This window comes from Vitis vinifera, chromosome 2, assembly GCF_030704535.1.
Source record: "Vitis vinifera cultivar Pinot Noir 40024 chromosome 2, ASM3070453v1".
Classification (NCBI taxonomy): domain Eukaryota; kingdom Viridiplantae; phylum Streptophyta; class Magnoliopsida; order Vitales; family Vitaceae; genus Vitis; species Vitis vinifera.
The window spans coordinates 8,431,651-8,446,914 of NC_081806.1; the positions used below are offsets into that span (position 1 = coordinate 8,431,651).

The 15,264-nt window shown below is 33.5% G+C and overlaps 2 protein-coding genes across 2 annotated transcripts; one reads left to right on the plus strand and one right to left on the minus strand.

Annotated features, from left to right (window-relative positions):
• Positions 1-925: 925 nt before the first annotated feature.
• LOC100257457 (plant intracellular Ras-group-related LRR protein 5) lies at positions 926-3,460 on the minus strand. The gene is made up of 3 exons (XM_002278614.4): positions 2,804-3,460; positions 1,466-2,382; positions 926-1,388 (listed from the first exon to the last, which is right to left on the minus strand). Exons 1-3 carry the CDS (start codon positions 3,330-3,332, stop codon positions 1,233-1,235), a joined length of 1,602 nt encoding a protein of 533 aa, XP_002278650.1. The 5' UTR covers positions 3,333-3,460; the 3' UTR covers positions 926-1,232.
• A 3,015-nt stretch (positions 3,461-6,475) lies between these two features.
• Positions 6,476-13,495, plus strand: LOC100249004 (MND1-interacting protein 1). The gene is made up of 3 exons (XM_002281013.4): positions 6,476-6,618; positions 6,758-8,430; positions 12,703-13,495. The coding sequence occupies exons 2-3, from the start codon at positions 6,778-6,780 to the stop codon at positions 13,219-13,221; spliced, it is 2,172 nt and encodes a 723-aa protein (XP_002281049.1). The 5' UTR covers positions 6,476-6,618; positions 6,758-6,777; the 3' UTR covers positions 13,222-13,495.
• Positions 13,496-15,264: the final 1,769 nt, after the last annotated feature.

Below are 15,264 nucleotides of genomic sequence, written 5' to 3' on the forward strand. Positions count from 1 at the left end.
TAAATAATTTTTTTAAAATACAAAAAATCTTATGTCCCAAATTTCTAAATGTGTTCTTATGTATTTTTTTTATATTAAATTTTTTCTCGTTAATGATTTATTATATATTATTATTTTTTGTTTAAAATATTCATAAATAATTAAAATAAGTAAATATGAAAAAATTTAAAATTTAAAATTAAAAAAAAAATTAGGAAGGCAACATATTAAAAAAATGTGGAGGTATTATAGAGGGAAAAAAAATCATGTGGTATGATTGGTTGCCACGTGTCATTTTTTAATGTTTATTTTTTGGTTAAAAAGTATTAATCATGATGGATAATGAGTTTTTTAACTTGTGATGTAACAGCATAAAAGAAAAGAATAGAAAAAAAAAATCGATGACAATTGACAGCTGGATGATGAGGGTTAGAGGGTAATTTCGACGTATCAATGATTTTTTTATTGTTGGAGTGCATATTAATGTATGAACTTTTAAAGTCAAAAGTCAAAAGTCAAAAATTTTAAAAAGATCTAAAGCTGTTATGGCTTGATCTTAAGTTTAACCACCACAAAGTGAATATCATAATCCGCATTGCCCAACAAACCAAAACCCCTTCCATTAAATTAATATTATCCCCTAACAACCCAGTTGTCCTCCCAAGTGGTCTTCTAGGTCTAATCTACAAAGTTTGGAATGATTTTTTTTCCTTGTTTTTGGGCCTGAGGGACAATTCCTTCTCTATGAAGTTAGTTGCAGAATCTAGGGTTTTGAGAAAAAAGAAAGAAAGAAAAAAAAAATGGCTTCTAAGTGAGGAAGTATTTACTTCATTTACTAGTAATCTCATCCAAACCCAATTGATTATCTAATCATCTCCAACCTTACACACCCATCATTTTTTCAATTCTATGAACATGAAAAACAGGAAGAAAATGAAACCCAGGGTGAAAAGTTTGCAAGATCCCTTTTAAGGTAACAATTATGTTCTAACTGTTTATGTACTGATGGTTTCAGTGACAAAAAGTTCAAAAGAGTTCATATCTGAGACAAAAGATTACAGGAAAGAAGAGGTATAACCAGTATATTACATGTTCACTAGAGACATAAGAAGGCTGCAGGCTGTGTCAAACAGTATCTGATTATTCTTAAACCAAACAAAAACATAAGTTGAAAGCTTTGCCCTCTCATGAATTGATTGTATACGACATCTTATGGAGAATTCATCAGCAGATATGCTTGAAGGGGGGCGAATTCACTCATCAAGCTTTTGTGATTCCTTGCTGTCAGTGGTCCTCTTGGTTCTAGCTCTGAATATCGAGCAAACCCAGAACCAGAACCCCTTCTTCTTTGAGGATAGGGGTCTTGCCTCCCACTTGGCGGTCAGATCAGCCATGTACTGAACAACTTCCTGTAAATGAAGGGTTGAAGAAGTTATACTCAGCAATTGCAAGAACTCAACAAGCAAAAGTCGTTAAGGAATATTACCTGAGCCCCAAGTTTAGTTACTTCCCTTGGTGGCACCTCCAATGGAGTCTCATCTGCACGAAGAACTCTCAATTTAGACAGGAACCGAAAAGAATCCGGTAGCATTCTTATTTGACAGTCACTTATGTCCAACTCTTCAAGCATCTCAAGATTCCCTATTGATCTTGGCAAGGCTCTCAAGTCTGCAAAGTTCTTCCCCACATTCAATTTCTTGAGCTTGACCGCAAAGCAGAGGTTTTCGGGTACTGATTCAAGTTCATTGAAGCTAACATCAAGTTCCCTCAAATTGGAAAGATTACCAATTGTTGTTGGCAGCCCTTTGATTCTGTTATAATGCAACGTAAGAATCTCCAAGCATTCAAGCTTTCCAACAGCCTCAGGAAGAGCTCTTAATTGATTGAAATCCAATCTCAGCTCCAAAAGTGATGTGCATGATCCAATTGTATAAGGAACTTCTTCGAGCTCATTTGTATCCACATTCAGTCTCTTCAAGCTTGTTAGACTCCCAATGTTGTCTGGCAAATGGGTGAATTGATTTGAACTCAAATTGAGATTGATGAGGTTCACCAGATTCCCAAAAGAAGCTGGCAGTGACCTTAATCTGTTTGCATGGAGATCGAGATCAGCTAGGTTCACCAATTCCCCAATTGAATCTGGAAGGTTGATCAGTTGGTTTGAGTGGACATCAAGCTTTGTTAGGGCTCTGAGGCCACTCATGGTGGATGGGAGAGCCATAATTCGGTTTTCAGACAAGTTCAATTCAGTGATATCAGATAATTTGCCAATCGATGTGGGAAGCCACTCAATCTTTTCCATCAACTTGCCTTGAAGATCAAGAACCCCTGCTTTGATTTTAGCAGTTTTTTCAATAAGGGCTGCCACCTTCATGAGATTGAACTTCTCGGTATCGTCCTCACCTGTGAATCAAGCCCAAAAACTACATTCAGATATTGAAGGAATTTCGATTTCAATTTCAATTACCCTAAGACCGACATGAAAATAAGTTTAAGTTTTTAAATTACATCTTGATTGAAAGGTGACTAGAGGAAAATGCTCTGTTTATTCAAACCAACAACCATTCAGAAGGATTTATCATTTCTAGAATTCAGAAACAAAACCAGATAACAGAAGTGACTTTTCTAATCTATATGAAGACCCAACTTTTTTTATTTTTTATTTTCTTTATCTTTTTCATGGGCTTGGATATTAATAGAAAGATCAAAACCCACATGGGATTCTTCAATCTGGGTTTTTCTTTTTTGAATTCCTAGAAATAGTATCATCTTGAGTCTCTCATAAGTCCAAAAACAATATCAGAAAACAGAAATTCATGCCAACCTGAAACGAAAATGGCCTTCGCGGAAGAACTCCTCACCAAACCCTTGAAACCATCTGCCCCCGATTCCTCATCTTCTCCCCTCTTAATCAAACTCTCAACACTGATCACATCTTTTCTCCCACTTTTCCCAACTGGGTCACCCAAATCAATCTGCTTCTCAATCGGGACACCCCCGGAAACCACCTCAGAAGCTTTCTGAATGAGCTCATCAAATGTATTGAACAGCTTATTCCTCTCGACCAAGTGAAGAGCCTCTTCCCTCTCCTCATGGCACTGAAACAGCACCATGGTCTTCCTCGCCTGCTGCAGAACAGAGAAGAGCTCAGGTGGGACCCCCTGGGGGACCTCTTGCCTTGCAACCTCCTCGAGCCTCTTCTGCTCTTCACAGTCCGCTGTCCTGATAACAGTCATGGCTGCTTCAACCTCCTCAATTTTGGGTCTTGGTGGTAGTGATCTGTAGATTCTCATGATCTCCTCCACTGTTTCTGCAAAGGCCGGTGATGGGTCCTGCTTGGACATCCCAGCCATGGCTTTGGTTTCTTGGGTGGGGAAAAACTGAGGAAAGAGAAGAACCGAAGAGGTTTTGAAATGCCTGTGGGCCTGTTTTGGTTTTTATATTAAATTAGATATTAATTAATTGATCCTATATTTCTTCAAATCATGTTGTATACTGCAGGCTTATTCTTTACATACTCTCCAAGCTATGGTGTGAAACCACACATCTAGATTCTTTGACAAGGTACAAATTACAAAAATCATCTTTTGGTTTTTGTGGAAAAGAAGAAAGTTTAGGATAATTTTACAATGGAGGAATACCATCACTTTGCATTTTCCTTCATATTTTTGGCCAAGGGGTGATGGTGGATTTGTACACAAAATCATAAAAGAAGACATTCCCATGATACCCAAATGAGCTTTTGATGATTGCCCTTTTGTCTTGTGATGGTGAAGTCAATACCCTTTACAAGTTAAGCCTCCCTCAGGCAAATAGAGACTTGTTTGGCATTTTTCCCAAGAGGATGAAGCTCTATCTTATTAGGAAAATTGAGCCAATGTGACAAGGAGAATTAGTTGCACTATGTACAAATGGTAGAGTATTGTCTCCAACATACTTTGATCAACGATAAAATCTTTTGGATGGTATTGTATTAGGATAATTTCCCATTTTTTTATTTTATCCCAAGGGTGAAATTAAAATCAAAGTCATAAAATTTTAAATGATGATATTTTTAATTTTTGGATAATATTTTATTTTTATCTTTATCTTAAAGGTGAAGTTGAAGTCAAATTCATCAATTTAGGAAAAAATAATATTAATATTTTTAAATCTTGAAAAAATTTATTGTATAAAATAAAATAGAATTTTTATAAGTACCAATATTTTGTAACTTTCATATTAAACTTTTTTATTTTTTTGAATTGTAAATTTTTTAAATAAAGTTAATCAAACAAGTAGAAAGATTGTTTTCCACTTATCAAAAGTCAATCCAAACAAATGCTAAGTACATAAATGATTTCACATCTATAATGTGATGAATTCACTTTGTATTGAAAACTTTGAAAAGATTCTTTGATTTTTTTAAAAATTAATCTAAATAAAAGTGTTTTTTTTAGTGTTTTTACATGAAGTGTTTTTATGAAAATTACTATCAAGTATTACTCCAAGAAATGTCATAAGCCATTTTTTATATTTTTTAAAAAATATTTTTTAAAATTAAAAACATTTTCTAAAATCAATATCAAATAAATTCTAAAAATTAAATATATAAATGATTCAAGTTGTAATGAATTCACTTGGCATTGGATATAAATTGTTAGAGTATTAGAAATTGAATTTTTGCGGGTAAACTCGAATTAGGAAATGAGTTGTATGATAACCTCATGCTATTATTTTAAATTTTAAAAATAATAATAATTTAACATTTTCATCAATTACTATAAAAATATGATTTTGACTCATATTATCAATATTCAAAATAAAAAAAATATTTTAATTTTGTGAATTGAGACGCCATGAATAAACTATTTTATATGCTTAGAGATAACAAGGTAAATTTAATTTATTCTTTAGAATGTTTTAATATCATTTTGGTAGATATTTCAAAATAATCCAAGGTTGACTTTTGTATTACATAAATAAATGAGCCCTGACTTGTAAATAAGGGACGGTGGCTTGGGCAATAGTGTAGTGAAAATGATAAGAGAGCTATTTTCATCACTGATGACATAAAAACTCTGTGGACAAACCTCATATATTGACTTTTATGGGTTGGTTTCCATATCTTGAAAAGTAGTGCCCTTTATCTTTTTGCCACTTCAGGACGGCTCTGTTTGGATTGGGGGAGAAGTGAAGAATTCCTTTTGAAGCTTGTTAAGAGGTTTTATTTTTATTTGAAAAGTTTTGTGGTGTATAATGCGTTTTCCAAGGAGTGTTTATAATATATTTTATAGTTAAAAAAATTTCATATTTTAAATATTTAAAAAAACTTCCATATATAGGAATAATCAATCATTTCCTTGTCGTCGCTTTCCAAAATTTTAAAACAAACTTATCCAAAAGAAAAAAAATTCGTTATCTTCCCATCATCATAAATTCAAAGAAAGGCTCGTTGGTAAACATGTTTTTCAAGGGGATGAATTAAGATTTGTATAGGTGACATGGCAAAGAATATGTAGATTTTTTTTAATTAAAGGAAAAATTAGTGAATTGTGTAATTCGATTTTTGAATCACTACTAAATGCACTTTTAATATAAAAGTTAGAAAAAATATTATTTTAAATTATATAGTTAAACTTTAATAAATTAATAGTCTTGGGATAAGAAACTTATTTATTAATTTATGGATTAACTTACCAATATATTCCTTATCTTTTCAAGATGTTTGTATTTGATATCATTTTCTTGTAATTAAATTAATTATTCTCATGTTTTTTTTTTTTAAAGTAAAATTCATTAATCTACTTTTATTTTATTTTTTTCAAAAAAGTATTTAGTTTTTAAAAAATATGATATTATTTCATTGTTTAAACAAGTTAGACATATATTTTATGAAGGCCTTTTAGAAAGATCATTGCATATTAAGAAATTATTAATTTGTATAATAAAAATATCTTATATGAGATGACACAAATTTTTTTAATGTATTGTCTTATAAATTTATCAAATTATTAATTTGGCATGTTAGCTCCAAATTATAATTAAGGTTATTAGTTTATTCAGTATTAATATATCGAGATTCTATTATATCAATATTACCCATTAAAAATAGTGGTTTCGAGTCTGACTTTAGATTTGTGTTAAAAGTAAAAAACATAAAATTTTTTTGAATAAACTCTGAGCAATATTTTCGTAGTCTTAAATAATGATTTACGTTTTTAAATAACTTTTAAATTAAAATGCATGTCCCCATGTATGAATTCTTATATTATATTTTCTATTTTCCTTTTTTTTTTTTATTCTCATTACCATTCTCAAATAATAGCAAATTGCTAGATTTTTCATTCAAAACCATATATTTTTAGTCAAGAGTGAAATGAAAAGTGAAATATTAGTTCTATGGTACATTTCTTTGCCATGACTGTCCTCATTCCATAGGCGGGCCCACATCTATTTAGCCCAACAGATAGGTGGAGCCCAAGGTTATAAAGGCCCAAAAAATGATGAGAAGCACCAAACGTGGGTGTTAAAGAGGTGATTCTGTTCTTTCTCTCGTCTCCATTCTCGCTTTCTCGCTCTATTCTTACAAGTTACAACAAGCCCTTCAATCCTTTAAGCAGCTCAGTCCATAATCGAAACCGGATCTTCGCTTAATCTGTAAGGATTTTTTCATCCCCGTCTCATTTTCTCTCTATTCAAGCACATTCATTTAGAATTGTTTTTTTTTTTTTTGTTTTTTGTTTGTTTCCATTTCTGCTGTAATTCATTCTCTAATCGCTCTCCCAAACCCTTCTAGGGTTCTCGATATCAATCCCGATGGGTTGTACTGTGAGAGAAAAGCACATCCGAACAACTCGCAGACCTCGATCGGTGAAAACTGACAACGATCACGCCAGTGCTTTTGATAGAGCATCGATATCCAAATCCATCTTTGATGCGGGTCTCAAACCCTTGGGTCACCATGTGGGCGTTCACGATTCTGGCCAAAACCCTCACCCCAACCCTAATTTCGACGACAGTGGGTGGGGTTACTGTACTGAGGAACAATTGGAGGAAATTCTATTGAAAAACTTGGAATTCTTGTACAATGAAGCCATCTCTAAGCTTGTTGCATTGGGATATGATGATGATGTTGCCCTGAAGGCGATACTGCGGAATGGGCATTGTTATGGGGGCATGGATGTGTTAACTAATATATTGCACAATTCTTTGGCCTATCTAAATAGTAATTGTGGAGGGGGCAGTAGTAATGTGAATTCGGATGAAGCTGAACCAGTTTTTTCAGATTTGAGGCAACTGGAAGAGTACTCTCTTGCGGGTATGATTTGTTTATTGCAACAAGTGCGACCCCATTTGACTAAAGGGGATGCAATGTGGTGTCTGCTCATGTGTGATCTTCATGTGGGTAGAGCTAGTACTATTGAAATTCCAGTTCTTCCTTCACCTATTAATAATAATGGGTGTGGTGGTCCTGTTAATAGTAATGCTAATGTTGAGAGTGTTAATAGTAGTAGTTCAGTTGGTGTTGCAGTGCCACCTCTATGTAAGTTTCATGGTGGTTGGGGATTTGGAAATGGACCAGTTTCAGAGTTTCCTGCTAATGGCCTTTTTCAATGTTCAACAGATGTGACTCTGCAAAGAGATATTGAGTGTCCAAAGAGGTTTAATCTTAGTCCTTCCATGAAGTCTTTGTTGAAGAGGAATGTGGCAATGTTTGCTGCTGGCTTCAGAGCAAGCTCTAAACAGTTGCAGACACAATCGCAGGCATGCCCAAGCTCTGTGTCAAGTGTGGATGCCACAACAGGAATTGTATCAGGGCCTGAAGTTCCGGTTGAACAGTATGAGGATCCAAATAATTCGAAGAACCTCGATATGGTGAATACAGTGTTAAGTAAATTCCGTGAGATGAATCTTGATGAGAATTTGGAGTTTGTGGCTGAAGATCAGAAGGATGAGATGGTACTGACTTTAATCCATCAGATTAAGGAACTCGATAGGCAGGTAAAAGAGCGGAGGGAGTGGGCTCACCAGAGGGCAATGCAAGCTGCTAGAAAGCTTAGTCATGATCTGACAGAGCTGAAGATGTTGAGAATGGAGATGGAGGAGACTCAACAGTTAAAGAAAGGGAAACAAACCCTTGAAGATACAACCATGAAGAGGCTCTCAGACATGGAGAATGCTTTGAGGAAGGCTAGTGGTCAAGTGGATCGTGCAAATGCAGCTGTGAGAAGGCTTGAGACTGAGAATGCAGAAATCAGAGCAGAGATGGAAGCTTCAAAATTAAGTGCATCAGAGTCAGTTTTAACCTGTTTAGAGGTTGCAAAAAGGGAGAAGAAGTGCCTGAAGAGGCTTTTGGCTTGGGAGAAACAAAAAACTAAGTTGCAGGAGGAGATTGGGGAGGAGAAGAGGAAGATAGTGGACTTACAACAACAGATGGTCCGAGTTGAGCAGGCACAGAAAGAAGCTGAGGTGTGTTAAATTTTTTCTGTGGTCTATAGATACATCAATGCATTTTCATCCTGCTGCTTTCTGTATGCTTTATTTTGTTTTGTTTGGTTGTATATCACTTCATTTGCATTGAGAAGTTGATAACACATAAAAATGTTTAGCAGGTTTGCTTCACCAACATACCCAATGGCATGTGACATAGCTTTATTTATTTATTTATATTTTTATTTGTACTTTTTTACGAAATTGGAGGCATTTATGCTATTTGTTTATTCAGATAAGCAAACCAGAAAATTGCTCAGCTTGAGTAAAATTACTCATATTAGAATTTATTGAAAATTGTATGAAAAGGCTGCCTTCTGGGTCTTATTAATGAGTTTTTAGGGATTTTGCACAAATCATGCAACATACATCTTACCTTGCAATAGAGGATAGACAAAAATTTGATTTCAAAACACTATGTGGATTACTCATACATGCTGATCAAAGTTTGTTGCTCTCTCTCATTGAAGAATATTTGACTAAAATCTTCATCACCTTTTACTTGGCAGAGGGGCCATTTTAATGGATTTTTTAGTTGTGGGTCGCAGAGAGAAATATGATGATGTGGTGCTCATGCTAATTTATGCATCCGAATTGTTGAAAAAGAAGAGAGATCTTTTCAGGAATTATGAGAGTACCCACATCATGTATATGCTACCTATGGTAGCCAATAAATCTAGATCTTTGTTTTCCATCCAAGCGGTAACATGCCAATGTGATGGTCTATATCAATGAGTTGTCACATGCTTTAGTAGTATATAGCTGTTGGATACATTATGGATGATATATTTCTATTGGATTATGGATGATTGCTTGGGGTTTATCATTTGTTTAGTTATTTGGCTATGCCAGAACTTGACCTGTATTTATTATAATCCGTGTATTCTCATTATATCATCTTGGAACCATATTGATAAAAAAAAATTATATCATCTTGGAACCATATGATATGGATTGTTTGCACAAGTCTGTTAATGTGATTTCGCCTGAGTTGATGTCCTCTTTACACCACCATTAGTTCAGAATCAGGGTAAGAAACTCGGTGTTGATAGAACTCAAACTCATGTTAACTTTGGGTTGTGAAATGACAGACTTTTGTCCCAACTATATGTGGTGGGTTTAATGAATAATTTGTTTTTTTTTTTTGGCCATTCAACAACTATCTTTGTGAAATTTCCTTGTTTTATCTTCCATAGGTGCTACGTCTAATTTTTTAAGAATGATTGGTATTGTGTACAATGAAACGGTATGAACTCCCAAAATAGATCTCATTTTACATTTATCTTACAAAAAACATGTCATTCAATATTACTATGCATGCACTAGATATGTATTAATTTTTTTCATTATTATACATGATAACACACAATCGCATACAGTTTCTTTTTTGTATTCTTTTTTTTCCCTCCTTTTCTCTCTCCCTCTCTCTCTCTCTCTCTCTCTCTCTTTTTTCCTAAATGTGAAACGGTATGTACGACCAAAATGTCTCATTTTGCATGTCTTATGATAAATATGGTACACAATAATACTATACAAGCAGCTTTGATCATTTCAATAGTTTCTAAAGAAAAACAAATTTAAAAATTTTTCTTAAGAAGTTTATTATATTAATAGCTAAAATGCATTTTAAATTAGAAATGGACAAAAAAGGAAGAAATAAAATGATCCTATGTTAAAACATTTTACACGTGTTATCAAAGACACAATATGAAAGATTAAAACTTATGTGCAATGGTTGTTGCAATAAATATTGGTGGGGAGGGGGGGTGCACTTTTACTTGATATATTAGTAGATTCCTAGTTAGCATGACTTCTCAAATCGGGGAGTCTTATCTTTCTCAAGGTTTATCTCATGATAGAGTAAGAAGGAAGGGGGGCTTGGGTGTTAGGCGCCTTTACTCACTTAACAAGGCCCTCCTTTGTAAGTGGAATTGGCGTTTTACTTCGGAAAGGGAGGCTTTTTGGAGACAAATCATATGTGGTAAATATAGGGAAGTGGAAGGGGATTGGTGCTCTAAGGAAGCGAGAGGCGGTTATGGCGTTGGGTTATGGAAGGCCATTAGGAAGTTGTGAGATTTAGTTAGTTGTAGATTGTCCTTTTTGGAGGGCAATGGGAAAAGGATAAAGTTTTGGAAAGATAAATGATGTGGGGATGGGCCATTAAATGTTTTTTTCCCCTCCTTATTTGCCCTAACTAACTCTAAAGAAGCTCGGGTGGCGGAGTTATGGCAACATTCTAATGAGAGGGGTGTCTGGAATCCTAACTTCCCGAGGCCTCTAAATGATTGTGAGATTCTTCTTATGGAGTGCTTTTTGGCAAGACTTCAAGATAAAGTGGTACTTGAGGGTAAAGAGAATAAGGTGTGTTGGGTTGAAACGAAGAGTAGGACTTTCCCTGTTAAATCACTTTATGCTAGCATAAAGATAGGAAATGTAGTGTAGTTCCGAGCTAGTGTTATGTGGAATGCGTGGGTTCCACCTAAGGTGAGCTTTTTTGCATCGGAGGCAACTTGGGGGAAAGCTTTGACTCTTGATCAGCTGCAAAGGAGGGGGTGGTCTTTGACTAATCGATGTTTCCTTTATTATGCACATGAGGAGTTAATTGACCACATCCTTTTACATTGTGGCAAGGTTAGGGTGTTGTAGGAGCTATTGTTCTCTCTTTTCAAAGTTTACTGGGTGATGTAGTCCATTGTTAGAGAGACTCTATTAGGTTGGAATGGTTCCTTTGTTGGAGGAAAACGGAAAAAAGTTTGGAGCGGCACCTTTATGCCTCTTCTGGACAATTTGGAAAGAGATAAATAGAAGATCTTTTGAGAATATGGAACTCTTTATCCAAAGGCTGAAATGCTTGTTTTTGTGTAACTTGTTAACTTGGACCAAACTATTTATAGGTGAAAGATTGATGTTCATAGTTGATTTCATTGATTGGATGGGATCGGTTTGAGGGAGGGAGTAGTTTTTTGTTCTCTTCCTTTTTTTTGGCTCTTTTTGGCAGCTGTTGTATACATCATGCGTACTTTGGTGCATCATTTTTGGCGCTTTTTAATACTATTCTCATTTACTGATAAAAAAAATGATAAGAGTAGGAAACAACTTGAAGACTACTGGTGGTGTTGAAACCAGTGAAATTGCTTTATGTGGCTGCAACAACACTAGTTAGGGGGTGAGCAGTAATAGGGGTGGGATGGTGATGAACTTGGAAAGGTAGAATATGAAGTCAACGCAAAATATGTATCAACAGTTTATACAAGTATGCGTGACTTGCTGGAACTTGGAACTAAAGATTATGGTTAAAACTCAGAAGAATTTATTTTGTGAGATTTATAATGGATGTGTGCAATAAAATATCATATATTTTGCTAAATTAATTTTTTTAGAATTCTGATGTTTAATATTTTCATATGCATGATATCGACGAATATCTATATTTACATCTTATAACCTTGCTATCTTTCATTAAAGTGATTATGTATTGCTTTATACTTTATTGTTGCAGTATATATTTATCTTTTATTATGTAGAGAACTTGCACTGCATGGTAGAATGTGGAACAAAGTACGAAAAAAAAAGGAAATGATACTAGATACTATTTATAAGTTGACAACTATGATTCTTATTCTTGGATAATTTGAACTCCTTTACTTAAGCTACATTTGTTTCATTGTCAACAAATATTTTTCCTTATTGAAGATGATTTTACTCCCCTCTGTAAAATAGATATGGTAAATCAAGTGCCTTGAACTGCACATCTTTCATTTGTCTCTATTAATTTTTCTGTTTGTTTAATTTCAACACCATCTGAGCTACACATCTTTCATCATTAACCAATATTTTTCCCTATTGAAGATGATTAACTCCCCTCTCCATGAGATAAAAATGATAAATCAAGTGCCTAAAAAGTCAAAGCCAAATTATTATATATGACTGTCATGGTCATTTGATTCTATGAAAGCCATGCCATCAATTAAAGCATGTTTTATGCATTTCTTCTTTCCATCATTGCCATATCCTTTTACAATGTGTGTATTTTCTTTCAGGTTCTTCAAACTCAGTCTTACTTGTTTCTTGTGTAAGCTTCTCATTTTTACATCACTGTTCTTTTTAAGTGCTTATCTGTATTGGATGCCACATTATGTTCTGAAGTCTGGATCTACTTTTAAGTTTTCATGAATTCTTTTATTCCTAGTACTATCCCATCTTCTATCCCTTTCTGGTTCAGTAGTGAACAAGTGGCACTACTTATTGTAGGTGAAGTGGAGGCAGGACTTGAAGGCTAAAGAGCTAGCCTTTGTACAAGTGGAGGAGGAACGACGTGCCAAGGAGGCAGCTGAGGCTAATAATAAAAGGAAGCTTGAGGCTCTGCGTCTAAAAATTGAGATAGACTTCCAGCGTCACAAGGATGATCTACAAAGACTTGAGCAGGAACTTTCTCGTCTTAAAGTGTCTGCTCAATCCACTGAGCTAGTTCATCCGTTGAATACATTACCTAATCGAGACTGTGAGGGGGCAAAGCCCCAAGGAGAAACAATTGCAAGGTTGCTTCATGAATTGGACAAACTGGAGGATTCTTCAGAGAAAGGAGTGAACAGTGACAGGGAATGCATAATTTGTTTAAAAGATGAAGTTTCTGTTGTATTCCTCCCATGTGCTCACGAGGTCCTGTGTGCCAACTGCAACGAGGATTATGGGAAAAAGGGTAAAGCCACTTGCCCATCCTGCAGGGCTCCAATTGAGCAGAGAATCCGTACTTTTGGTGCTAGTTCATAGTCATAGTTTGAGCTTGAGAAATGGCATGGTGATTGGAGAGTAAGAAAGTTTTCAGGCATATAAAGACTGCATTTATCATTTTAACCTCTGGCTTTTACAGTTTGCTTGCTTTGAACTTGCTGTGGGAGTGGGTGCTTCATCACTCATCAGCAAATATGTGTAAATAAGAAGTGAAACGTGTGTTGGAGTTGCTGTCAACCATAAGATAATTGAAATGCTCTCTGCCTTAATATTGCCATTGGCTTTGCAAATTATATACCATTGAAATTTTGTATCTCCTGTAGAGTTTTGTAGCCTTTAAAATTTCTTCACAAGCCACGAGACATGCATGGATTGAAAAATCGGTGGTTTTTATCGGTGATATTTCGCCGATTCGGCCAAAAAATCAAGTGTGAAATGATGTCCAGAGCAGCAGAGAATATAGATTTTTTTGAATATTTATCTTTTTTAAAAAAAAAAAAATTATTCATTTTTAATTTATTTTTTTTATCTTAAATCTATATTATCATTTTATTTTTAACTATTTTTTATATTTATCTTATTAATGCTATTTTAAAAAATTACTATCACTTCATTTTTTTTAATCAATTTAATTTTATTTAATTTTAAATGTTTTTATTTTAAAATATTAAAAATATAATTTTACTCAAAAATTGCTACAATATTAAAAAAATTAATGAATTCCTAATATTCTATAAATTAAAATTAATTTGATAAGATAAATGAGTAATAATTCTTATTATTTAAATAAATTAATGTTAATAGAAAAATTGTCATGTAATAAATTTTTTGAAATCAAATCTCAAATAAAATATTTTACATAAATCAATTTAATTTTTTATTTAAAATATAATAAAATATGTTTTGATAAAAGTATTTTAATTTTTAAAATAAATAAATATAAATATATTAAAGGAATTTATGCAAAATTTTTTATAAAAATTTGATAAATATTATATGTACGATTAAAGATAATATTTATCAATTTTTTTTTTAAAATTAGTATTATTTATTTATTTTATTATTTTTTTTTTTAGTTTTCTCAAACATTCTTATGAATTTTGAATAATTTTCACATTTTTATCAAAATATCTATCGATATTTCTATAAAATCCAAGTACTGATATATTCATATTTACTTATATTTTAATCATTGGTTGTATACAATTGATTTTACGGAAATATCTTCATAAATATGGATTAATGAGAGAAATTTTGATAAAAATTTAAAAATAATAAAAATTGATTGAAAAGGCACATGTAAAGTTGACTTCTTTTTCATCACTATCGAAAATTGAAGGAATTACCTAATTATGGAAAATGGGTATTTTGTTTCTTGTTCTGGCAAAGTAAGACTTGATGCAAGTTTTGGTATTACATCTACTTGTATATTTTCTTTTCAAAGGATATGTTCAATGGTAGCCTCCGAAAGCCACACCAATAAGCTAGAACAAGAAGTGTATAAAATATTGTAGTCTAACTCTACCTTCTTCATATTATAATATGGCGAAAAGGTTGGTTTATGAGCAACTTTGAGTCATCAAACACTTGAAGTGATATACTCGTTACATCCGTAGCCATTTCTAACCCAAGTAATCCTAACACTTGCACCCTCCTGATGAGATGTTTCATCAACGAAAATTCTCCATGGATATTGATTTTCAACTAAAAACACTCCTTTGTTAGAAAAATCTTTATACAACTCCCAATAAGTTAGGATGGGATGGTCAATTAAGGCTTGACTAGATATATCTCTTTGAGTAATATAGATGATATGAAATTCTTTCCATAAGATCCACCATTTTTTGTTTAAATCTAAAAGATTTGGTCTTGGCATAATGTACTTGATGCGATCTACTTATGGAATGAGATGCATTGAATAGGTGTTAAAGAGATGTCTTAGCTTTTTAATATTGCAACCATTTGAATACCTTCCAAAGGTCCTTTACATGAAAGTTCATTTTCTTTGTTTTGATAATTAAATTATCAACTCGACATTCAACATTTTTACGGAACATGTCATCAAAGATTTGATGTATGACT

What these genes read in the sequence shown, in the direction of transcription:
- LOC100257457 (XM_002278614.4), bottom strand. Translation starts at nt 3,332, where the DNA reads ATGGCTGGGATGTCCAAGCAGGACCCATCACCGGCCTTTGCAGAAACA. An exon ending in GAAGGCCATTTTCGTTTCAG is followed by an intron (nt 2,383 to 2,803) that starts GTTGGCATGAAT and finishes CTTGATTCACAG; the next exon opens with GTGAGGACGATACCGAGAAG. An exon ending in TAACTAAACTTGGGGCTCAG is followed by an intron (nt 1,389 to 1,465) that starts GTAATATTCCTT and finishes CTTCATTTACAG; the next exon opens with GAAGTTGTTCAGTACATGGC.
- LOC100249004 (XM_002281013.4), top strand. Translation starts at nt 6,778, where the DNA reads ATGGGTTGTACTGTGAGAGAAAAGCACATCCGAACAACTCGCAGACCT. An exon ending in AGGCACAGAAAGAAGCTGAG is followed by an intron (nt 8,431 to 12,702) that starts GTGTGTTAAATT and finishes TACTTATTGTAG; the next exon opens with GTGAAGTGGAGGCAGGACTT.